Source organism: Bombina bombina, chromosome 2, assembly GCF_027579735.1.
Source record: "Bombina bombina isolate aBomBom1 chromosome 2, aBomBom1.pri, whole genome shotgun sequence".
Lineage (NCBI taxonomy): Eukaryota > Metazoa > Chordata > Amphibia > Anura > Bombinatoridae > Bombina > Bombina bombina.
The window spans coordinates 485426244-485451973 of NC_069500.1; the positions used below are offsets into that span (position 1 = coordinate 485426244).

The window sequence follows — 25730 nt, forward strand, 5'->3', positions numbered from 1 at the left end:
TTGCTAAACGTTTCAGCTCACACAGGAGCTTTCCTCAGTGGAGGCCCAAGTAGACATAAAGTGTGAAGCACAAAAAAACATACTTATATACCCTACTAAACTATCTAATAACCCACCTGTGTAACTCAGTCAGTAAAGCATGCCAATCGTTCCGGATGCGTCCCTAAGCCACGCCCATCTCGGCATGTGCACATCGGTGACATCATCCAGGACAGCCGACGTTGCCAAGGCAATATATATTAACAGATGAGAATAGCAGTCAATACTGATACGTCACCAAGCCACGCCCACATTCACATGCATAAATTAGTGACGTAATCCGGGACAGCCCTTATTGCCATAGCTACATCACTAAACAAATACAACAAACGATTATACAGCTTTTACAGATTGACCTGCTGATAACAATCAGAGCATCTAACTTATCTAATATATACAAGTTGAGCAATCTAGAAACTAACTGCAAGATATGTTAGGCATATGAAACACTTAAATGGACAATAGTATATCAGAACAGAAGTTTATATTGGGGGTGTTTAGAAATATATACAGCAAATATATTCTAGCTCAAATTCTATACCGCCCAACACTATATATATATATATATATATATATATATATATATATATATATATATATATATAAAGAAAAAGACAAATGCAGGCGGCTTCTTCAAATCCAAAACTCGATTTTATTCCATGTTAAAATCCATGTAATACATGATCATGCGAAAATTCACAGAAGCATAAACTTGAGAACAGCTGCTGCTGACATGTTTCGCCACTCAAGGCGTAATCATAGCTGAGTATATATATATATATATATAGTTTCAACAAATACTGCACTCTCAGGATTTGCATGAAAAAAATCAGCTTTAATGGATGATGTTTCAGGGAACTCAAGTCCCTTTCTTCAAATCAAAAAACAATCGGCTAGATTACGAGTTTTGCGTTAGGCTTAAAAAGCTGTGTTAGCCGGTCCTAAAGCTGCTTTTTAACGCCTGCTGGTATTACGAGTCTTGAAGGTACAGACTCACCGCTCACTTTTTTGGCCAGACTTGGAAATACCGCAAATTGCGTATCCTCTTTTTTTCAATGGGACTTGCATAGCGCCGGTATTATGAGTCTGCCAAAAAGTGAGCGGTAGACCCTCTCCTGTCAAGACTGGTAATGCATTCTAAAGTCAGTAGTTAAGAGTTTTACACTACAACGCCGTAGCAAAAAACTCTTAACTAAAGTGCTAAAAAGTACACTAACACCCATAAACTACCTATTAACCCCTAAACTGAGGCCCTCCCGTATTTCAAACACTAAAAAAATGTTTTAACCCCTAATCTGCCGAACCAGACATCGCCACCACTATAATAAATATATTAACCCCTAAACCGCCGCACTCCCGCCTTGCAAGCATTAGTTAAATATTATTAACCCCTAATCTGCCGTCCCTAACATCACGACACCTACCTACATTTATTAACCCCTAATCTGCCGCCCCCAACGTCGCCGCCACTATACTAAAGTTATTAACCCCTAAATCTAAGTCTAACCCTATCCCCCCTAACTTAAATATAATTAAAAGAAGTAGGATACCTGTAGTAGTCTATAGGCCTTCATAGCTTTGCTATGTGTTATAATACACAGCTGTTGTGAAGGTAATAATCTTGATTGTAGTTACAGTACTTCCAAGCCTAGGGTAGTATAGTATATAGCTACTGATAACAGTATGCATGCCGGCCATTCAGTATCTTCACTAAGGACAATGCTTATTGACCACCTGCCACCCCTGAAACGTGGAGGAGACAGGGCACAAGCGTTACTGAAACTCAAAGCACGCTGGATCTTTGTTCTGGACACGGTGTCCCCAAGGGGACTAAATAGCAGTGTTGACTATGCATGCTGCTATCAGTAACTTTATACTATATCACCCTAGGCTTGGAAGTACCGTAACTACAATCAAGATTATTACCTTCACAACATTATGGTCCTCAGTTCCTCTGTACCATAATGAGTACATGTTTCTACCTACTTCCTGGGACATAAAATCTTTAGATTTAGATGCTAGCATAGATAATGTTTTGCATATATAGGTATTGATACATCTCTGTATAAATTAACTGAATTGCCCTATGATTCAATAGTCTGAATAGGAAAATACATTATATATATATATATATATATATATATATATATATATATATATATATATATATATATATATATATATATATATATATATATATATATGATGTTGGGCAGTATAGAATGATATATTGCTGTATATATTTCTAAGTAAACACCCCCCCAATATAATGTAACTTCTGTTCTGATATATTATCGACTATTTAAGTGTTTCATATGCCTAACATATTTTGCAGTTAGTTTCTAGATTGCTCATATTGTATATATTAGATAAGTTAGATGCTCTGATTATTATCAGCAGGTCAATCTGTAAAAGCTGTATATAGTTTGTTGTATTTATTTAGTGATGTAGCTATGGCAATAAGGGCTGTCCCAGATTAATTCACTAATTTATGCACGCAAATGTGTGCATGGCTTGGTGACGTATCCGTATTGACTGCTATTCTCATCTGTTAATATCGTGCTGATATGTTGCCTTGGCAACGTTGGCTCTCCTGGATGATGTCACCGATGTGCGCATGCCGAGATGGGCATGGCTTAGGGACGCATCCGGTGTTCTGTCAAGAACTCCAAGTCCTTGAAAACTCCAATCTGACCTCACTTCCGGTGAGTCTTCTATTTCCACTATCTGTTTTGCCTGTCTTGGGGGGGCGCACCGCCGATCCTCTGGCATACACTCTAAGTAAACCTTGGGGAATGAGGTTTACAAGGGGGGCTTTGCCCCCTTTTAACCCCCCAGGCGGAGGCAAAATAGATAGTGAAGATAGGCGATTACAGTGCCCATCTGATTGGTTGTGAATCCTGTCACTCACAGAGACACAGACCAATCAGATGTATGGAATCACCGGAAATTACGTCAGATTGGAGTTTTTGATGTATTGGAGTTCATGATAGAACACCAAAACGGTTTGCATGCTTTACTGATTGATTTACACAGGTTGGTTATTAGATAGTTTAGTAGGGTATATAAGTATGCTTTTTTGTGCTTGACACTTTGGCCTCTAGTTATCAAGCTCCGTAAGGACCTTGATGGCCTCTGTTTCTGGCGAGTCTTCAGACCGCTGCTCCATAACCTGTCCGCCTGCTCTAAACAGGCGGACAGTCATCGCCGGAAATCAACCCGATTGAGTACGATCAGGTTGATCGACACCCCCCTGCTGGCGGCCTATTGGCCGCGAGTCTGCAGGGGGCGGCGTTGCACCAGCAGCTCTTGTGAGCTGCTGGTGCAATGCTGAATATGGCGAGCATATTGCTCGCCATATTCAGCGAGGTCTGGAGGACTAGGGAGTGCCTAAATAGGCTAAAGTGCACTTAATCCCTTATATAATCCCTGTATTACCCATTCCCTAGATTTGCATAACCAACACAGTTATATAAATACACTTTTTACCTCTGTGATTACCTTGTATCTAAGCCTTTGCAAACTGCCCCCTTATTTCAGTTCTTTTGACAGACATCCATTTTAGCCAATCAGAGCTGGCTCACTGGAACTCCACATGAGTGAGCACAGTAGTATCTATATGACAGACATGAACTAACTCCCTCTAGTGGTGAAAAACTGTCAAAATGCCCTGAGAGAAAAGGCGGCCTTCAAGAGCTTAGAAATTTTATATGAACCTGAGGAAACCTCCTAGGTTTAGCTTTCAACTAAGAATACCAAGATAACAAAGGAAAATTGGTGATAAAAGTAAATTGGAAACTTGTTTAAAATTACATTCTCTATCTGAATCATGAAAGTTTATGAAAAATGTGAAAAAAATGTGTTCATGTTGTATCCAGTCCGTTTGTTAAAAATTTTGTGAAGTAATAGTGATCCAGATGATATTCAATATACAATGAATTTGAAGTGACCTTATATATGACTGCCATGCTAAGCTGCCTTTAGTTGGAGCACACTGTTGTTCACAGGATTCATAACTGACTGGATACAATATGGACAAATTCTAGTTTTTTGCACAAATCAACTTAGGACTTTACTTTTGGGAGATTTAAACAAAGGACCCTTTAATTTTTTTCATATATGTGCATATATTTATTTATATTGTAATATTTTTTTGCTTACCACTATTACTATTTGTAATAGATGGATAAACATGCTATAGGATAATTTTGTGCCCCTTTAACCTTTTTTTAGGTGTTTCCTATCTGGTATACATATTTAATTTTAGATTCAATTAGGAGGTTTATGGGAATTTAAACCTCCAATTTGTGCACTTTAGCCCTTTTTAGGTGCCCCCTATTTTGTATATATACCAATCAGGACTTGTAACTGGGGTAGACACAGCTTGCCACTGTCATATTAGCACAATATTCACTGTTTTGCAGCTCCTTATCAGTTAACCTCTGCTTATACCTATTAGTGAAAAATATGTGGCAGAGTTAGACTTGTTAAGTATATTGCAAAGCTGTTTTGGTACACATAATTAAAAAATGTATATCAAAATCTTTGTGTTTACTGTAATTTTACCTCCATTATAATAAGATCATTCAAAGTTACTTAAGATAAATACAGGTCTGTTAAGAATATAAAGTTCTAACACTAAAGATCAAAAGATTATTATAATATTTTAAATTTACAATAGGCAGAACGGTAGTAATACAATTTTTCCTATAAGATTTTTATTCTATGTTTAATTAGTTCATGATTCTTTAATAGTTAATGATATTTCAAAATTCTTTATTTAGGAATTTTTCACAACATAAGTGTTGACATTAATGGATCAGTCATATTTTAAGATTGTATAAAAATAATTTGTTAATAGGGTATTAGGGTGCCTGATTGCGTGTTGTTGAGTTATTAATTTCTAATAAAGCACAACAGTTGTATGACTAACACAAATAGATTTTGTTGTGGAACATGCTGGAAAGAATCAATATACATATATTATTTAATACTTAAATAAAGTTGCATAGCAAATTAGCTGAAGGAATTAGGCACAAAAATTGCATCCTCTGGTATTGATTTTAAATTAAAGGGACACTGAACCCCAAATTTTTCTTTTGTGATTCAGATAGAGCATGCAACTTTAAGAAACTTTCTAATTTACTCCTATTATCAATTTTTCTTCGTTCTCTTGCTATCTTTATTTGAAATAAGAAGGCATCTAAGATTTTTTCTTGGTTCAGAACTATGGATAGCTCTTTTTTATTGGTGGATGAATTTATCCACCAATCAGCAAAGACAACCCAGGTTGTTCACCAGAAATGGTCCGGCATCTAAACTTACTACATTCTTGCATTTCAAATAAGGATACCAAGAGAATAAAGAAAATTTGATAATAGGAGTAAATTAGAAAGTTGCTTAAAATTTCATGCTCTATCTAAATCACGAAAGAAACATTTGGGGTTGAGTGTCCCTTTAACTGTCCATAGTAGGAGTTTAAGTCCCATGCGTTTATGTTTAGGACACTGAGGAGTTTTATAGAGATTATTGTAATTATTAACCAACACATATTAAAGGCTAATGTAATTATTTTAAAGCTATACTCAATTTTCAATATTAAAAATATGTTGACAGTTAAATGCAATTTACAAGGAATGCTTCCCTTAGGGATATATTTATCAAGTGTGATATACACACTTGGTCTTTTAAGTCTTATTTTACCAGCAATGTATATGCTACTGCAATATTAACCCCTTTACATCTGGGTAGTTCGGAAGTACATTGGTCCCCCAGCAAGATAGGGATTGTGGGTGGGAGGGGGTTAATCCCTCACAGCTGTGTCTGTCTCTTGCCTGCGCAGGGGGAAAGGATGCTGCAGATCAGAGAAGCTCTGAAGATTTTAGCAGAGAGAGTTTTAATATTGGAGACAATGATTGGAATTCATGGTGAGTATCAGGTGGAGTAAAAGGGAGAGAAGAGAGGTTTCTTAAGTGTGGGGGGGGGGCAGGCATGGAAAAAGGAAGTAGACAAGTGACAAAGACAGCTAAAAACTAGAAATTAGCAACATAAGTTTGGAAATACGTATATAAGTTAAAGGCAAATAAAAGAGCCACAAGAGCCAGTGATGGAGAGACACAAGCACATATGTGGCAGTCACAAGCAAAGCATGCTGGTTATGAAGGGAAGATAAGAGGTAGAGGTACAAAATGAGATAGAGAGGAGGCAGATATGAGGAAAGTGGCATAGACTATCAGGGGCAAGAAAGGCAAACAAAGGCAGAGATAAAGGTGAGGCAAGTAGCGGTAAGAAGAGGAAGAGTTGGGAAGGAGATAGTTGGGTAATAGACAAGCAAAGGTAAGGAAGTATGAGGAAAGAGATGTGGAAGATTTAATCCAGAGCAGTATACATATGGTGCAGCAAGCGGAGGGGACAAAAAGCATGAGATATATAAGAATGTGAGATATAAGCTGGATGTGTTATGATGTGCTCTGAGGAAGTATTGCTTATTGCTGCAGATTGCACTATACAGCAGGATTTCAAAGAAGAAAAGCTATAATGAATTTATGTCAACCCAAATGTAATGTATTATTATACTATCTATTTTTGGCTTAATTCTGTTTACCACTGTTGTTTAATTATTTGCAGTACAAAATGACACAAACTAATTCAGGACCATAACCAGTTCATGTCAGTATTATGGTAGTTATGGTTGTTGATCTCTTTTTAGTGCCCTCTGCTAAAATATGTAGGTACTGCAATTTGACATTCTAAAGAGTTTTTGCAACGTACAGTTCCTTCCATTTATCAGACACAAGACTGTAAAGCCAGAGACAGACTTCAGTTTGGGTATTCACCGAGCTGTAACTACAGTAGCCTACAAGGGCTGCCCCCATTTAAAGAAGTACTGCTGGATAGATGGGCCACCGAAAGAAAAGACGGATTAAACTTTGCATCCCTTTACCCCATGCTTTTATTTTTTTCACCCTATGTAAAATATTTTTTTTCATCTAGATTTTCAATCTGCTTCTTGTTTTCTCCTCTTTTTTTTTTCTAGTCCTCGCACGTCTCTTAGACCCCTTATAATTCCCTCTCTCATCTTCCACACCACTAGTTTCCCCAAAGTGCACACCAATAGCTTCCACTTGGTCCAATGTTCTATTCTACTATTTTCGGTCTGGCAGGTGATCAGCTTAGCCTCCTTCCTCCAGCTTCAAGAACAGCTGGAGCTGCTGGTTAGAAGGGTCACTCTGCTTGAGTACATTATGTGGCCAGGTAACAACAGCACTGCTGCAGTGGCTCCTTGCAACCATTATCTACTCCTAAGCACGCATATGTTGTTATGTAGAACCAGGACCAATATCTTTTCAAGGCAGTATCTGGTGAATATCTAAAGTAAAGCATCAGAAAATGGAGATGGTTTTATCTTTATTAACTAAATAATTATGCTTTTATTAAAGGCATCAGACAAGCATTTGCATAAACCTTTATTGCTCTTTCAATAGCAGCAAAGAACAAGACACAGAAACAAACCAACCATTCTGCATATAGTGTGTGCAGTATACCCTCATGTAATCACATGCTATTCCAAAGACTGAGAAAACAGTAAATAGATAAAATCTCGACTGCCACATTCTGCTGTATCAATATGATCAGAATACCAAAAAGATGTTAAAGGATGAGATATCAAACCCCAGGAAAAGAGAAACGTAGTAACATAATAATAAACATACCGTAAAACAGGAACTAACAGCATTAAACGTAACAAGAAAATGATCATACCATAAACCCATCAAAACAATATCAGTCAAAGGGATGAGTAGAAAAATAGTAATCTCCGATTTAGTGCCAGATTACAAGTTGAGCGCAAAATATCGCTTACATTTTGCTTTGTGCAGTTATTTAAAAAAAAAACAAAACAATGCTTCAATTGTTAATTTTTAAAAGGCACACTATTCCTAGTTTTTGGAGCAATTGGGGCACATTTATAAAATTAACCAGAGATCTGATCTGATTTACGAGCTTGCGGTAGCAATAAATTTGCCCGTTTGCAGGCGCGTGATAAATTAGCGCTTTACTTGTAATCTGACCCTTACGCCTAGATTTAGAGTTCTGCGTTAGCCGTCAAAACCAGCGTTAGGGGCTCCTAACGCTGGTTTTGGGCTACCGCTGGTATTTAGAGTCGTGTAGGTAAAGGTCTAACGCTCACTTTGCAGCCGCGACTTTTCCATACCGCAGATCCCCCTACGCCATTTGCGTATCCTATCTTTTCAATGGGATCTTTCTAACGCCGGTATTTAGAGTCTTGGCTGAAGTGAGCGTTAGAAATCTAACGACAAGACTCCAGCCGCAGAGAAAAGCCAGGAGTTAAGAGCTTTCTGGGCTAACGCCGGTTCATAAAGGTCTTAACTACTGTGCTCTAAAGTAAACTAACACCCATAAACTACCTATGTACCCCTAAACCGAGGCCCCCCCCACATCGCCACCACTCTAATAATATTTTTTAACCCCTAATCTGCCGACCGCACACTGCCGCAACCTACGTTATCCCTATGTACCCCTAATCTGCTGCCCCTAACACCGCCGACCCCTATATTATATTTATTAACCCCTAATCTGCCGCCCCCAACGTCGCCGCCACCTACCTACAATTATTAACCCCTAATCTGCCGACCGGACCTCACCGATACTATAATAAATGTATTAACCCCTAATCCGCCTCACTCCCGCCTCAAAAACCCTATAATAAATAGTATTAACCCCTAATCTGCCCTCCCTAACATCACTGACACCTAACTTCAAGTATTAACCCCTAATCTGCTGACCGGACCTCGCCGCTACTCTAATAAATGTATTAACCCCTAAACTAAGTCTAACCCTAACACCCCCCTAAGTTAAATATAATTTTTATCTAACAAAATAAATTATTTCTTTTTAAATAAATTATTCCTATTTAAAGCTAAATACTTACCTGTAAAATAAACCCTAATATAGCTACAATATAAATAATAATTATATTGTAGCTATTTTAGGATTAATATTTATTTTACAGGCAACTTTGTATTTATTTTAACCAGGTACAATAGCTATTAAATAGTTAATAACTATTTAATAGCTACCTAGTTAAAATAATTACAAAATTACCTGTAAAATAAATCCTAACCTAAGTTACAATTAAACCTAACACTAAACTATCAATAAATAAATTTAATAAACTACCTACAATTATCTACAATTAAGCCTAACACTACACTATCAATAAATTAATTACATACAAATACCTACAAATAAATACAATTAAATAAACTAACTAAAGTACAAAAAATAAAAAAGAACTAAGTTACAAAAAATAAAAAAATTATTTACAAACATTAGAAAAATATTACAACAATTTTAAGCTAATTACACCTACTCTAAGCCCCCTAAATAAATAACAAAGCTCCCCAAAATAAAAAAAATGCCCTACCCTATTCTAAAATAAAAATTGAAAAGCTCTTTTACCTTACCAGCCCTTAAAAGGTCCTTTTGCGGGCATGCCCCAAAGAATTCTGCTCTTTTGCCTGTAAAAAAAAACATACAATACCCCCCCCCCCAACATTACAACCCACCACCCACATACCCCTAATCTAACCCAAACCCCCCTTAAATAAACCTAACACTAAGCCCCTGAAGATCTCCCTACCTTATCTTCACCACGCCGGGTATCATCGATCCGTCCAGAAGAGGCTCCAAAGTCTTCATCCAATCCGGGCGATGTCTTCATCCAAGCAGGGGCTGAAGAGGTCCATCATCGGGCTGAAGTCTTGATCCAAGCGGGGGCTGAAGAGGTCCATCATCGGGCTGAAGTCTTGATCCAAGCGGGGGCTGAAGAGGTCCATCATCCGGCTGAAGTCTTGATCCAAGCGGGGGCTGAAGAGGTCCATCATCCGGCTGAAGTCTTCTATCAAGCGGCATCTTCAATCTTCTTTCTTCCGGCTCCATCTTCATCCCGCCGACGTGGAACATCCATCCTGGCCGACGACTTCCCGACGAATGACGGTTCCTTTAAGGGACGTCATCCAAGATGGCGTCCCTCGAATTCCGATTGGCTGATAGGATTCTATCAGTCAATTGGAATTAAGGTAGGAAAATTCTGATTGGCTGATGGAATCAGCCAATCAGATTCAAGTTCAATCCGATTGGCTGATCCAATCAGCCAATCGGAATTCGAGGGACGCCATCTTGGATGACGTCCCTTAAAGGAACCGTCATTCGTCGGGAAGTCGTCGGCCTGGATGGATGTTCCGCGTCGGCGGGATGAAGATGGAGCCGGAAGAAAGAAGATTGAAGATGCCGTTTGATAGAAGACTTCAGCCGGATGATGTACCTCTTCAGCCCCCACTTGGATCAAGACTTCAGCCCGATGATGGACCTCTTCAGCCCCCGCTTGGATGAAGACTTCAGCCGGATGATGGACCTCTTCAGCCCCGGATAGGAGGAAGACTTCGGAGCATCTTCTGGATGGATCAGTGATACCCGGCGTGGTGAAGACAAGGTAGGAAGATCTTCAGGGGCTTAGTGTTAGGTTTATTTAAGGGGGGTTTGGGTTAGATTAGGGGTATGTGGGTGGTGGGTTGTAATGTTGGGGGGGGTATTGTATGTTTTTTTTTACAGGCAAAAGAGCAGAATTCTTTGGGGCATGCCCCGCAAAAGGCCCTTTTAAGGGCTGGTAAGGTAAAAGAGCTTTTCAATTTTTATTTTAGAATAGGGTAGGGCATTTTTTTATTTTGGGGGGCTTTGTTATTTTATTAGGGGGCTTAGAGTAGGTGTAATTAGCTTAAAATTGTTGTAATATTTTTATAATGTTTGTAAATTATTTTTTTATTTTTTGTAACTTAGTTCTTTTTTTATTTTTTGTACTTTAGTTAGTGTATTTATTTGTATTTATTTGTAGGTATTTGTATTTAATTTATTTATTGATAGTGTAGTGTTAGGTTTAATTGTAATTTAGGTTAGGATTTATTTTACAGATACTTTTGTAATTATTTTAACTAGGTAACTATTAAATAGTTATTAACTATTTAATAGCTATTGTACCTCGTTAAAATAAATATGAAGTTGCCTGTAAAATAAATATTAATCCTAAAATAGCTACAATATAATTATTATTTATATTGTAGCTATATTAGGGTTTATTTTACAGGTAAGTATTTAGCTTTAAATAGGAATAATTTATTTAATAAGATTTATTTTATTTCGTTAGATAAAAATTATATTTAACTTAGGGGGGTGTTAGTGTTAGGGTTAGACTTAGCTTTAGGGGTTAATACATTTATTAGAGTAGCGGCGAGGTCTGGTCGGCAGATTAGGGGTTAATACTTGAAGTTAGGTGTCGGTGATGTTAGGGAGGGCAGATTAGGGGTTAATACTATTTATTATAGGGTTTTTGAGGCGGGAGTGAGGCGGATTAGGGGTTAATACATTTATTATAGTAGCGGTGAGGTCCGGTCGGCAGATTAGGGGTTAATAACTGTAGGTAGGTAGCGGCGACATTGGCGGGGGCAGATTAGGGGTTAATAAATATAATATAGGGGTCGGCGGTGTTAGGGGCAGCAGATTAGGGGTACATAGGGATAACGTAGGTTGCGGCGGTGTACGGAGCAGCAGATTAGGGGTTAAAAATAATATGCAGGGGTCAGCGATAGCGGGATCGGCAGATTAGGGGTTAATAAGTGTAAGGTTAGGGGTGTTTAGACTTGGGGTACATGTTAGGGTGTTAGGTGCAGACTTAGGAAGTGTTTCTCCATAGGAAACAATGGGGCTGCGTTAGGAGCTGAACGCTGCTTTTTTGCAGGTGTTAGGTTTTTTTTCAGCTCAAACGGCCCCATTGTTTCCTATTAGGGAATCGTGCACGAGCACGTTTTTTAAGCTGGCCGCGTCCGTAAGCACCGCTGGTATTGAGAGTTGCAGTGGTGGTAAATATGCCTCTACGCTCCCTTTTTGGAGCCTAACACAGCCATTCTGTGAACTCTAAATACCAGTGGTATTTAAAAGGTGCGGGGGGAAAAAAGCATGCGTAGCTAACGCACCCCTTTGGCCGCAGAACTCTAAATCTAGCCGTTTGTTACTAAAGCAAAAACATTCCTCATTGTTTATGAAAGGGTGGCTTCATATTTTTGTTTTTTACTTTTTTGAATGTGTCTAAAATTTAAAGCACTTTTAATGCATTTTATTACAATCAGTCAGATCAAAGCATACAAGCTGTAAAAAGCCTTAATACCCTACATATTACAACCACATTTTCAGGTCATTGACTTTCAGAAATAACAGATCTATACACATGAAAGATTCTGTAAGGAAACAGAGTATTAATAATCTTCACTGCAGGTGCTGTAAAGGCTTCTCCACACTCCACTGAACCATACAAATAAAGCCAAAGTATAACATTTCCTGGAGCCCAAGAGCCAATGAGCTTCCACTGGTAAGCTATCAGGAGTCCAACAAAATCCCTGGAAAGCTTTCAAGTTGATAGATGGAATGAACATTTCCTTGGGGGATTGTTAGAAAATTCAGAACACAAGGAGTAATATCAGTTTGACAACATATTTACAAGAGATCTGGGCACCACTGTTGTGAAAGTTATATTTACAGAAGAAGTTGGTGTCTGCTTGTTGGGGCCCAAATGCCTGCAATCAGCTCTACAGTGAACAAGTTTCAATAGTCAGGAAATGTATGTAATTGCCAATACATATAAGCAAATCTGTGGAACAATAATAAAGTTCTTTGGTGATAGCTGAACAAAACACTTATGGAAGCCCCAGCAGCTTGTACTATGTAATTAAATGCTGATTTAGGAAATAGCTTTTGTAGGCTTTATTAACTATCACCTAAAATACAAGTTTTGCGGTACAGCAATACCGCTGAAAAATTGGCCTTTGCGCGTGGAATGGCAGGTCACCCGTATTACAAGTCGCGGCGATACGGCTATACCGCAATCGTTTTAGCCTGTACCACAACTCTCCATTCCGCACTCAAAAAATGGCCTTTGAGTGTGGAATTTTCAGGTCTCCGTAATATAGGTTGTGCGGTCAGGCTATTCCGCTAGTGTTATAGCTTATACCGCCACAATCCATTCCGCTATCAAAAATCAGTAGTTATGGATTTTGCAAAACAAAAATGTTTAACGAAACACTACCACCCATAAACTACCTACTAATTCCTAAAGCGCCATCCCCGCATCGCCAACACTAAATAAAAGTATTAACCCCTAAACCGCCGACCCCCCACATCGCTACTACTAAAAAAAATCTATTAACCCCTAAACCACCGACCCCCCACATCGCAAAACACTAAATTAAACTATTAACCCCTAAACCACCGGCTCCCACATTGTGACACACTAAATTAAACTGTTAACCCCTAAACCTAACACCCCTAACTTTAAATTAAAGTTACAATATAACTATCTTAAAATAAATAAAAACTTACCTGTGAAATAGAAACATAGAATTTGATGGTAGATAAGAACCAAAAATGCCCATCAAGTCTACACATATTACATGTTATTTTTTCCTTAGGATAGTCTTATGCATGTCCCAGGCATTTTTGAATTACTTTACATTCTTTGTTTTTACCACCTCAAATGGAAGTTAATTCCATGAATCTACCACCCTTTCTGTAAAAAAATGCTTCCTCAAATTTCTCCTGAATCTACTACCCTCTAACTTTAGATTGTGACCCCTTGTTTTGGCATTTATTTTTTTGTGAAAAATGCTTTCAGCTTCTATTTTATTAAATCCCTTCATATATTTGAAGGTTTCTATCATAACACCTCTTTCCCTTCTATCCTCTAAACTATACATATTTAGATCATAGAGTCTTTCTTTGTACGTTTTATATTTTAGACCATGTACCATTTTAGTAGCCCTCCTTTGGACAGCTTCTAGTTTATTTATATATTTCTGAAGATATGGAGGCCTATTTAACAAAGGTCTTGTGGACCTGATCCGACAGTGTGGATCAGGTCCACAAGACCTCGCTGAATGCGGAGAGCAATGCACTCTCCATATTCAACATTGCACCAGCAGCTCACAAGAGCTGCTGGTGCAACGCCCTCGTACTCGATCGGGATGAATTGTGGCGATTCCTGTCCGCCTGCTCAGAGCAGGCGGACAGGGTTATGGAGCAACGGTCTTTAGCTCCATATGGAGCTTGATAAATGGACCTCATTGTCTCCAGAACTGTACACAGTATTCCAGAGTTGGTGTAACTAATGATCTGTAAAGTGGCATAAGAACCTTGCTATTTCTGCAACAAATACCTCTTCCAATGCAACCAAGTATTCAACTGGCCTTACTTGCTGCATTGTGTACCAAATTTTAAATCATCTGAAATAATAATTTCCAAGTCCCTTACTTCTTTAGTTACAATCAGTAATGTGCCATTGAGACTATAATTAGCCTTTGGGTTTTTGGATCCTATATGTATAATTTTGCTCTTGGTAATATTAAATTTCAGATCCCATTTATTTGACCAGTCCTCTAGTTTTTTAATATCACAGTTCATTTGATCAACCCCTCCTGGAACATCTACCCTGTTACAAATTTTTGTATCATCAGCAAACAAGAAAACCTTCCCCTTAAGCCCACTTCCAATATCACTTATGAACATGTTAAACAAAACAGGCCCAAGAACTGACACTTGGGGAACACCACTAGTAACTGATGCCTCATTTGAATGTACTCCATTAATTGAAACCCTCTGTCGTCTATCTTTAAGCCAGCATTCTACCCACTTAACAATCTTAGCATCTATTGGGGTACCTTGCATTCCTATTGGCTGAAATAAAAATAAAAAATAAGCTTAAACTATAAAAAAAATCTAACATTACTATTTAAAAAAAAAAAAAAAACTAAATTAAAAAATTAAAAAATCCTAACACTACGAAAAAATAAAACAAATAACATTAAAAAAAAAACTAAAATTACGAAAAATAAAAAAAATATAAGATTACAAAAAATGATGAACAAAATTATCCAAAATAATAAAAATTCAACCTAATCTAATACCCCTATAAAAACAAAAAAGCCACCCCAAAACAAAAACACCCCTAATCTAACTATAAACTGCCAATAGCCCTTAAAAGGGCCTTTTGTAGGGCATTGCCCTAAGTTAAACAGCTATATTACGTTATAAAATTACAAAGTACCCCCTAACAATAAACCCGCTCACCCAACCAACCCCCTAAAATAAAAAAGTCTAAGTCTAAATAAACCTAAGCTACCCATTGCCCCATTTGTATGGGCATTGCTCTTTAGTGCCGATTGAAAAATAAAGAAATCCCTAATCTTAAAAAAAAAAAAAACACCCAAAAAACAAAAAAACAACAACCTAAGTCTAACCCCGAAGTAGGTACTCACCATTCCTGAAGTCCAGCGGTGAAGGTCTTCTTCCAGGCAGCTCCATCTTCATCCAGCGCAGGGACATCTTCTATCTTCATCCGGAGCGAAGGCGGCCTGGAACGGAGGCGGCCATGGAGCAGGACCAGCAGCCGCGGAGCCATTCAGCGTGGAGGATCCTCTTCATGCGATCGTCGCCGCACACTGAAGACTGAATGCAAGGTACCCGTTTTTATATTTGGGGTACCTTGCATTCCTATTGGCTGAAATTCTGTTCTCCCCTCTTTCTCTCTCCCTCTGTTCTCCCCTCTCTTTTACCCCTCTGTTCTCCCTCCCCTCTCTCTTCCTCAGTTCTCTCCCTCTCTCTCTTCCTCTGTTCTCCCCCTCTTTCTCTTCCTCTGTTCTCCCCCTCTCTCTCTTCCTCTGTTCTCCCCTCTATTCTCCCCTTCTCTCATCCTCTGTTCTCCTCTCTCTCCCTCCCCTCTCGCTCTTCCCTTATCTATCTTCCTCTGTTACTCCCCTCTCTATCTTTCGCTGTTCTCCCCTCTCTCTCTTCCTCTGTTCTCCCCCTCTCTTTCTTCCTCTGTTCTTCCCCTCTTTCTCCCTCCCTCTGTTCTCCCCTCTCTCTGTTCTCCCCTCTTTCTCTCTACCTCTGTTCTCCCCTCTCTCTTCCTCAGTTCTCCCCCTCTCTCTCTTCCTCTGTTCTCCCCCTTTCACTCTTTTTCTGTTCTCCCCCCTCTCTCTCCCTCTGCTCTACCCATCTCTCTCTCTTCTTCTGTTCTCCTCTCTCTCTCCCCTCTCTCCCCTCTCTCTTCCTCTCTTCTCCCCTCTCTCTCTCTTCCTCTGTTCTCCCCCTCTCTTCCTTTGTTCTCCCCTCTATCTCTCTTCCTCTGTTCTCCCCTCTCTCTCTTCCCCTGTTCTCTCCCCCTCTCTCTCCCCCTGTTCTCTGCCTCTCTCTCTTCCTCTGTTCTCCCCCCTCTTTCTTCCTCTGTTCTCCCCACTATTCTCCACTTCTCTCATCCTCTGTTCTCCTCTCTCTCCCTCCCCTCTATCTCTTCCCTTCTCTATCTTCCTCTGTTCCTCCCCTCTCTCTCTTCCTCTGTTCCTCCCCTCTCTCTCTTCCTCTGTTCCTCCCCTCTCTCTCTTCCTCTGTTCCTCCCCTCTCTCTCTTCCTCTGTTCTCCCCTCTCTCTTCCTCTGTTCTCCCCTCTCTCTTTCTCTGTTCTCCCCTCTCTCTCTTCCCCTGTTATCCCCCTCTTTCTCTTCCCCTGTTCTCCCCCACTCTCTCTTCCTCTGTTCTCCCCCCTCTCTCTTCCTCTATCCTCCCCACTATTCTCCCCTTCTCTCATCTTCTGTTCTCCTCTGTCTCCCTCCCCTCTCTCTCTTCCCTTCTCTATCTTCCTCTGTTCCCCCTTCTCTATCTTCCTCTGTTCCTCCCCTCTCTCTCTTCCTCTGTTTTCCCCTCTCTCTCTTCCTCTGTTCTCCCCCTCTTTCTTCCTTTGTTCTTCCCCTCTTTCTCCCTCCCTCTCTCTCTTCCTCTGTTCTCCTCTCTCTCTCTTCCCTTCTCTATCTTCCTCTGTTCTCCCCCTCTTTCTCTTCCTCTGTTCTCCCCCTCTCTCTCTTCCTCTGTTCTCCCCTTCTCTCATCCTCTCTTCTCCTCTCTTTCCCTCCTCTCTCTCTTCCCTTATCTCTCTTCCTCTGTTACTCCCCTCTCTATCTTCCGCTGTTCTCCCCTCTCTCTCTTCCTCTGTTCTCCTCCTCTCTTTCTTCCTCTGTTCTTCCCCTCTCTCTCCCTCCCCCTGTTCTCCCTTCTTTCTCTCTACCTCTGTTCTCCCCTCTCTCTTCCTCAGTTCTCCCCCCTCTCTCTCTTCCTCTGTTCTCCCCCTTTCACTCTTTTTCTGTTCTCCCCCCCTCTCTCCCTCTGCTCTACCCATCTCTCTCTCTCTTCTTCTGTTCTCCTCTCTCTCCCCCCTCTGTCTTCTCCCCTCTCTCTCTTCCTCTCTTCTCCCCTCTTTCTCTTCCTCTGTTCTCCCCTCTCTCTTCCTATGTTCTCCCCTCTCTCTTCCTATGTTCTCCCCTCTATCTCTCTTCCTCTGTTCTCCCCTCTATCTCTCTTCCTCTGTTCTCCCCTCTCTCTCCTCCCCTGTTCTCCCCCTCTCTCTCTTCATCTGTTCTCCCCCCTCTCTCTTCCTCTGTTCTCCCCCTTCTCTCTTCCTCTGTTCTCCCCACTATTCTCCCCTTCTCTCATCCTCTGTTCTCCTCTCTCCCCCTCCCCTCTCTCTCTTCCCTTCTCTATCTTCCTCTGTTCCTCCCCTCTCCCTCTTCACCATTCCTGAAGTCCAGCGGTGAAGGTCTTCTTCTAGGCGGCTCCATCTTCATCCAGCGCAGGGACATCTTCTATCTTCATCCAGAGCGAAGGCGGCGCAGAACGAAGGCGGCCGCGGAGCAGGACCGGCAGCCGCAGAGCCATTCAGCGTGGAGGATCCTCTTTATGCGATCGTCGCTGCACACTGAAGACTGAATGCAAGGTACCCGTTTTTATATTTGGGGTACCTTGCATTCCTATTGGCTGAAATTTTCAAATCAGCCAATAGGATGAGAGCTACTGAAATCATATTGGCTGATTTGAACAGCCAATAGGATTTAAGTAGCTCTCATCCTATTGGCTGATTTGAAAATTTCAGCACAGTGTGCACAAGCGCAAAAGCATGTTCTTCTTTCCCCCCTCTCACTCTTCCTCTATTTCCCCCTTTCTCTCTTCCTCTGTTCTCCCCTCTCTCTTCCCCTGTTCTCCGCTCTATCTCTCTCTTCCCCTGTTCTCCCCCTCTCTCTCTTCCTCTGTTCTCCCCCTCTCTCTCTTCCTCTGTTCTCTCCTCTATTCTCCCCTTCTCTCATCCTCTGTTCTCCTCTCCCTCCCATCTCTCTCTTCCCTTCTCTATCTTCCTCTGTTCCTCCCCTCTCTCTCTTCCTCTGTTCTCCCCTCTCTCTCTTCCTCTGTTCTCCCCCTCTCTTTCTTCCTCTGTTCTTCCCCTCTTTCTCCCTCCCTCTGTTCTCCCCTCTCTCTGTCCTCCCCTCTTTCTCTCTCCCTCTGTTCTCCCCTCTCTCTCTTCCTCTGTTCTCCCCCTCTTTCTCTTCCTCTGTTCTCCCCCTCTCTCTCTCTTCCTCTGTTCTCCCCTCTATTCTCCCCTTCTCTCATCCTCTGTTCTCCTCTCTCTCCCTCCCCTCTCGCTCTTCCCTTATCTATCTTCCTCTGTTACTCCCCTCTCTATCTTTCGCTGTTCTCCCCTCTCTCTCTTCCTCTGTTCTCCCCCTCTCTTTCTTCCTCTGTTCTTCCCCTCTTTCTCCCTCCCTCTGTTCTCCCCTCTCTCTGTTCTCCCCTCTTTCTCTCTACCTCTGTTCTCCCCTCTCTCTTCCTCAGTTCTCCCCCTCTCTCTCTTCCTCTGTTCTCCCCCTTTCACTCTTTTTCTGTTCTCCCCCCTCTCTCTCCCTCTGCTCTACCCATCTCTCTCTCTTCTTCTGTTCTCCTCTCTCTCTCCCCTCTCTCCCCTCTCTCTTCCTCTCTTCTCCCCTCTCTCTCTCTTCCTCTGTTCTCCCCCTCTCTTCCTTTGTTCTCCCCTATATCTCTCTTCCTCTGTTCTCCCCTCTCTCTCTTCCCCTGTTCTCTCCCCCTCTCTCTCCCCCTGTTCTCTGCCTCTCTCTCTTCCTCTGTTCTCCCCCCTCTTTCTTCCTCTGTTCTCCCCACTATTCTCCACTTCTCTCATCCTCTGTTCTCCTCTCTCTCCCTCCCCTCTATCTCTTCCCTTCTCTATCTTCCTCTGTTCCTCCCCTCTCTCTCTTCCTCTGTTCCTCCCCTCTCTCTCTTCCTCTGTTCTCCCCTCTCTCTTCCTCTGTTCTCCCCTCTCTCTTTCTCTGTTCTCCCCTCTCTCTCTTCCCCTGTTATCCCCCTCTTTCTCTTCCCCTGTTCTCCCCCACTCTCTCTTCCTCTGTTCTCCCCCTCTCTCTTCCTCTATCCTCCCCACTATTCTCCCCTTCTCTCATCTTCTGTTCTCCTCTGTCTCCCTCCCCTCTCTCTCTTCCCTTCTCTATCTTCCTCTGTTCCTCCCTTCTCTATCTTCCTCTGTTCCTCCCCTCTCTCTCTCTTCCTCTGTTCTCCCCTCTCTCTCTTCCTCTGTTCTCCCCCTCTTTCTTCCTTTGTTCTTCCCCTCTTTCTCCCTCCCTCTCTCTCTTCCTCTGTTCTCCTCTCTCTCTCTTCCCTTCTCTATCTTCCTCTGTTCTCCCCCTCTTTCTCTTCCTCTGTTCTCCCCCTCTCTCTCTTCCTCTGTTCTCCCCTTCTCTCATCCTCTCTTCTCCTCTCTTTCCCTCCTCTCTCTCTTCCCTTATCTCTCTTCCTCTGTTACTCCCCTCTCTATCTTCCGCTGTTCTCCCCTCTCTCTCTTCCTCTGTTCTCCTCCTCTCTTTCTTCCTCTGTTCTTCCCCTCTCTCTCCCTCCCCCTGTTCTCCCTTCTTTCTCTCTACCTCTGTTCTCCCCTCTCTCTTCCTCAGTTCTCCCCCCTCTCTCTCTTCCTCTGTTCTCCCCCTTTCACTCTTTTTCTTTTCTCCCCCCTCTCTCCCTCTGCTCTACCCATCTCTCTCTCTCTTCTTCTGTTCTCCTCTCTCTCCCCCCTCTGTCTTCTCCCCTCTCTCTCTTCCTCTCTTCTCCCCTCTTTCTCTTCCTCTGTTCTCCCCTCTCTCTTCCTATGTTCTCCCCTCTCTCTTCCTATGTTCTCCCCTCTATCTCTCTTCCTCTGTTCTCCCCTCTATCTCTCTTCCTCTGTTCTCCCCTCTCTCTCCTCCCCTGTTCTCCCCCTCTCTCTCTTCATCTGTTCTCCCCCCTCTCTCTTCCTCTGTTCTCCCCCTTCTCTCTTCCTCTGTTCTCCCCACTATTCTCCCCTTCTCTCATCCTCTGTTCTCCTCTCTCCCCCTCCCCTCTCTCTCTTCCCTTCTCTATCTTCCTCTGTTCCTCCCCTCTCCCTCTTCACCATTCCTGAAGTCCAGCGGTGAAGGTCTTCTTCTAGGCGGCTCCATCTTCATCCAGCGCAGGGACATCTTCTATCTTCATCCGGAGCGAAGGCGGCGCAGAACGAAGGCGGCCGCGGAGCAGGACCGGCAGCCGCAGAGCCATTCAGCGTGGAGGATCCTCTTTATGCGATCGTCGCTGCACACTGAAGACTGAATGCAAGGTACCCGTTTTTATATTTGGGGTACCTTGCATTCCTATTGGCTGAAATTTTCAAATCAGCCAATAGGATGAGAGCTACTGAAATCATATTGGCTGATTTGAACAGCCAATAGGATTTAAGTAGCTCTCATCCTATTGGCTGATTTGAAAATTTCAGCACAGTGTGCACAAGCGCAAAAGCATGTTCTTCTTTCCCCCCTCTCACTCTTCCTCTGTTTCCCCCTTTCTCTCTTCCTCTGTTCTCCCCTCTCTCTTCCCCTGTTCTCCGCTCTATCTCTCTCTTCCCCTGTTCTCCCCCTCTCTCTCTTCCTCTGTTCTCCCCCTCTCTCTCTTCCTCTGTTCTCTCCTCTATTCTCCCCTTCTCTCATCCTCTGTTCTCCTCTCCCTCCCATCTCTCTCTTCCCTTCTCTATCTTCCTCTGTTCCTCCCCTCTCTCTCTTCCTCTGTTCTCCCCTCTCTCTCTTCCTCTGTTCTCCCCCTCTCTTTCTTCCTCTGCTCTTCCCCTCTTTCTCCCTCCCTCTGTTCTCCCCTCTCTCTGTCCTCCCCTCTTTCTCTCTCCCTCTGTTCTCCCCTCTTTTTCCCCTCTGTTCTCCCTCCCCTCTCTCTTCCTCTGTTCTCCCCCTCTTTCTCTACCTCTGTTCTCCCCCTCTTTCTCTACCTCTGTTCTCCCCTCTCTCTTCCTCAGTTCTCCCCCCTCTCTCTCTTCCTCTGTTCTCCCCCTTTCACTCTTTTTCTGTTATCCGCCTCTCTCTCCCTCTGCTCTACCCATCTCTCTCTTCTTCTGTTCTCCTCTCTCTCCCCTCTTTCTCTCCCCTCTCTCTCTTCCTCTCTTCTCCCCTCTCTATCTTCCTCTGTTCTCCTCTCTCTCTTCCTTTGTTCTCCCCTCTATCTCTCTTCCTATGTTTCCCCCTCTCTCTTTTCCCCTGTTCTCCCCCTCTCTCTCTTCCTCTGTTCTCCCCCCCTCTCTTCCTCTGTTCTCCGCCCTCTCTCTTCCTCTGTTCTCCTCACTATTCTCCCCTTCTCTCATCTTCTGTTCTCCTCTCTCTCCCTCCCCTCTCTCTTCCCTTCTCTATCTTCCTCTGTTCCTCCCCTCTCTCTCTTCCTCTGTTCTCCCCTCTCTCTTCCTCTGTTCTTCCCTCTCTCTTCCTCTGTTCTTCCCTCTCTCTTCCTCTGTTCTCCCCTCTCTCTCTTCCCCTGTTATCCCCCTCTCTCTCTTCCCCTGTTCTCCCCCACTCTCTCTTCATCTGTTCTCCCCCACTCTCTCTTCATCTGTTCTCCCCCCTCTCTCTTCTTCTGTTCTTCCCCCTCTCCCTTCCTCTGTTCTCCCCCCTCTCCCTTCCTCTGTTCTCCCCACTATTCTCCCCTTCTCTCATCTTCTGTTCTCCTCTCTCTCCCTCCCCTCTCTCTCTTCCCTTCTCTATCTTCCTCTGTTCCTCCCCTCTCTCTCTTCCTCTGTTCTCCCCTCTCTCTTCCTCTGTTCTCCCCTCTTTCTCTTCCCCTGTTCTCCCCCCTCTCTCTTCTTCTGTGCTCCCCCCTCTCTCTTCCTCTGTTCTCCCCACTATTCTCCCCTTCTCTCATCTTCTGTCCTCCTCACTCTCCCTCCCCTCTCTCTCTTCCCTTCTCTATCTTCCTCTGTTCCTCCCCTCTCTCTCTTCCTCTGTTCTCCCCTCTCTCTCTTCCTCTGTTCTCCCCCTCTTTCTTTCTCTGTTCTTCCCCTCTGTTCTCCCCTTCTCTCATCCTCTGTTCTCCTCTCTCTCTCTCTTCCCTTCTCTATCTTCCTCTGTTCCTCCCCTCTCTCTCTTCCTCTGTTCTCCCCTCTCTCTCTCTTCCTCTGTTCTCCCCTCTCTCTCTCTTCCTCTGTTCTCCCCCTCTTTCTTTCTCTGTTCTTCCCCTCTTTCTCCCCTTCTCTCATCCTCTGTTCTCCCCTCTATTCTCCCCTTCTCTCATCCTCTGTTCTCCTCTCTCTCTCTTCCCTTCTCTATCTTCCTCTGTTCTCCCCCTCTTTCTCTTCCTCTGTTCCCCCCTCTCTCTCTTCCTCTGTGCTCCCCTCTATTCTCCCCTTCTCTCATCCTCTGTTCTCCTCTCTCTCCCTCCCCTCTCTCTCTTCCCTTATCTATCTCCCTCTGTTACTCCCCTCTCTATCTTCTGCTGTTCTCCCCTCTCTCTCTTCCTCTGTTCTCCCCCTCTCTTTCTTCCTCTGTTCTTCCCCTCTTTCTCCCTCCCTCCCTCTGTTCTCCCCTCTCTCTGTTCTCCCCTCTTTCTCTCTACCTCTGTTCTCCCCTCTCTCTTCCGCTGTTCTCCCCCCTCTCTCTCTTCCTCTGTTCTCCTCTATCTCTATTCTTCTATATCTTCCTCTGTTCCTCCCCTCTCTCTCTTCCTCTGTTCTCCCCTCTCTTTCTTCCTCTGTTCTTCCCCTCTTTCTCCCCTCTCTCTGTTCCCCCCTCTTTCTCTCTACCTCTGTTCTCCCCTCTCCCTTCCGCTGTTCTCCCCCCTCTCTCTCTTCCTCTGTTCTCCTCTATCTCTATTCTTCTATATCTTCCTCTGTTCCTCCCCTCTCTCTCTTCCTCTGTTCTCCCCTCTCTTTCTTCCTCTGTTCTTCCCCTCTTTCTCCCTCTCTCTGTTCTCCCCTCTTTCTCTCTACCTCTGTTCTCCCCTCTTTCTCTCTACCTCTGTTCTCCCCTCTCTCTTCCGCTGTTCTCCCCCTCTCTCTCTCTCTTCCTCTGTTCTCCTCTATCTCTATTCTTCTATATCTTCCTCTGTTCCTCCCCTCTCTCTCTTCCTTTGTTCTCCCCTCTCTTTCTTCCTCTGTTCTTCCCCTCTTTCTCCCTCCCTCTGTTCTCCCCTCTCTCTGTTCTCCCCTCTTTCTCTCTACCTCTGTTCTTCCCCTCTCTCTTCCGCTGTTCTCCCCCCTCTCTCTCTTCCTCTGTTCTCCCCCTTTCACTCTTTTTCTGTTCTCCCCCTCTCTCTCCCTCTGCTCTACCCAACTCTCTCTCTTCTTCTGTTCTCCCCCCTCTCTCTCCCATCTCTCTCTTCCTCTCTTCTCCCCTCTCTCTCTCTTCCTCTGTTCTCCCCTCTCTCTTCCTATGTTCTCCCCTCTATCTCTCTTCCTCTGTTCTCCCCTCTCTCTCTTCCCCTGTTCCCCCCTCTTTCTCTTCCCCTGTTCTCCCCCTCTCTCTCTTCCTCTGTTCTCCCCCTCTCTCTTCCTCTGTTCTCCCCACTGTTCTCCCCCCTCTCTCATCCTTTGTTCTCCTCTCTCTCCCTCCCCTCTCTCTCTTCCCTTCTCTATCTTCCTCTGTTCCTTCCCTCTCTCTTCCCCTGTTCTCCCCCTCTCTCTCTTCCTCTGTTCTCACTCCCTCTCTCTCTTCCTCTGTTCTCCCCTCTATTCTCCCCTTATCTCATCCTCTGTTCTCTTCTATCTCTATTCTTCTATATCTTCCTCTGTTCCTCCCCTCTCTCTCTTCCTCTGTTCTCCCCCCTCTCTTTGTTCCTCTGTTCTTCCCCTCTTTCTCCCTCCCTCTGTTCTCACCTCTCTCTGTTCTCCCCCTCTCTTCCTCTGTTCTCCGCTCTCTCTCTTCCTCTGCTCTCCCCTCTCTCTTCCTCTGTTCTCCCCTCTCTCTTCCTTAGTTCTCCCCCTCTCTCTTCCACTGTTCTCCCCCTCTCTCTTCCTCTGTTCTCCCCCCCTCTCTTCCTCTGTTCCCCCCCTCTCTTCCTCTGTTCTCCTCTCTCTGTCTCCCTCCCCTCTCTTCTCTATCTTCCTCTGTTCCTTCCCTCTCTCTCTTCCTCAGTTCTCCCCCCTCTCTTCCTCTGTTCTCCCCCTTTCGCTCTTTTTCTGTTCCCCCCTCTCTCTCCCTCTGCTCTACTCGTCTCTCTCTCTCTCTTCTTCTGTTCTCCCCCTCTCTCTCCCTCTGTTCTCCCCCCCTCTCTCTCTTCCTCTGTTCTCCCCCCTCTCTCTCTTCCTCTGTTCTCCCCTCTCTCTCTTCCTCTGTTCTCCCCTCTCTCTCTTCCTCTGTTGTCTCCCCTCTCTCTCTTCCTCTGTTCTCCCCTCTATCTCTCTTCCTCCGTTCTCCCCTCCATCTCTCTTCCTCTGTTCTCCCCTCCATCTCTCTTCCTCTGTTCTCCCCTCCATCTCTCTTCCTCTGTTCTCCCCTCCATCTCTCTTCCTCTGTTCTCCCCTCCATCTCTCTTCCTCTGTTCTCCCCTCCATCTCTCTTCCTCTGTTCTCCCCTCCATCTCTCTTCCTCTGTTCTCCCCTCTATCTCTCTTCCTCTGTTCTCCCCCCTCTCTCTTCCTCTGTTCTCCCCCCTCTCTTTGTTCCTCTGTTCTTCCCCTCTTTCTCCCTCCCTCTTTTCTCACCTCTCTCTGTTCTCCCCCTCTCTTCCTCTGTTCTCCGCTCTCTCTCTTCCTCTGTTCTCCCCTCTCTCTTCCTTAGTTCTCCCCCTCTCTCTTCCCCTGTTTTCCCCCTCTCTCATCCTCTGTTCTCCCCCCTCTCTTCCTCTGTTCTCCTCTCTCTCCCTCCCCTCTCTTCTTTATCTTCCTCTGTTCCTTCCCTCTCTCTCTTCCCCTGTTCTCCCCCCTCTCTTCCCCTGTTCTCCCCCCTCTCTTCCTCTGTTCTCCCCCTTTCGCTCTTTTTCTGTCCCCCCCTCTCTCTCCCTCTGCTCTACTTGTCTCTCTCTCTCTTCTTCTGTTCTCCCCCTCTCTCTCCCTCTGTTCTCCCCCCTCTCTCTCTTCCTCTGTTCTCCCCTCTCTCTCTCTTCCTCTGTTCTCCCCTCTCTCTCTCTTCCTCTGTTGTCTCCCCTCTCTCTCTTCCTCTGTTCACCCCTCTCTTTTCCTCCGTTCTCCCCTCCATCTCTCTACCTCTGTTCTCCCCTCCATCTCTCTTCCTCTGTTCTCCCCTCCATCTCTCTTCCTCTGTTCTCCCCCCTCTCTCTTCCTCTGTTCTCCCCCCTCTCTCTTCCTCTGTTCTCCCCCTCTCTCTCTTCCTCTGTTCTCCCCTCTCTCTCTTCCTCTGTTGTCTCCCCTCTCTCTCTTCCTCTGTTCTCCCCTCTATCTCTCTTCCTCCGTTCTCCCCTCCATCTCTCTTCCTCTGTTCTCCCCTCCATCTCTCTTCCTCTGTTCTCC

At 44.0% G+C, this 25730-nt stretch overlaps 1 protein-coding gene across 2 annotated transcripts in view; it reads left to right on the forward strand.

Annotated features, from left to right (window-relative positions):
- Positions 1 to 25730, forward strand: part of EMID1 (EMI domain containing 1) — a 272782-nt gene that overhangs the window by 219536 nt on the left and 27516 nt on the right. The window contains exon 14 of one of the 2 annotated variants that reach the window (XM_053702175.1): positions 5882 to 5966. The exons of the other annotated variant lie outside the window; for it this stretch is intronic. Within the exon in view, the coding sequence (XP_053558150.1) occupies positions 5882 to 5966 (85 nt within the window). The remainder of the gene's footprint in view (positions 1 to 5881; positions 5967 to 25730) is intronic. 2 annotated transcript variants of the gene reach the window in all.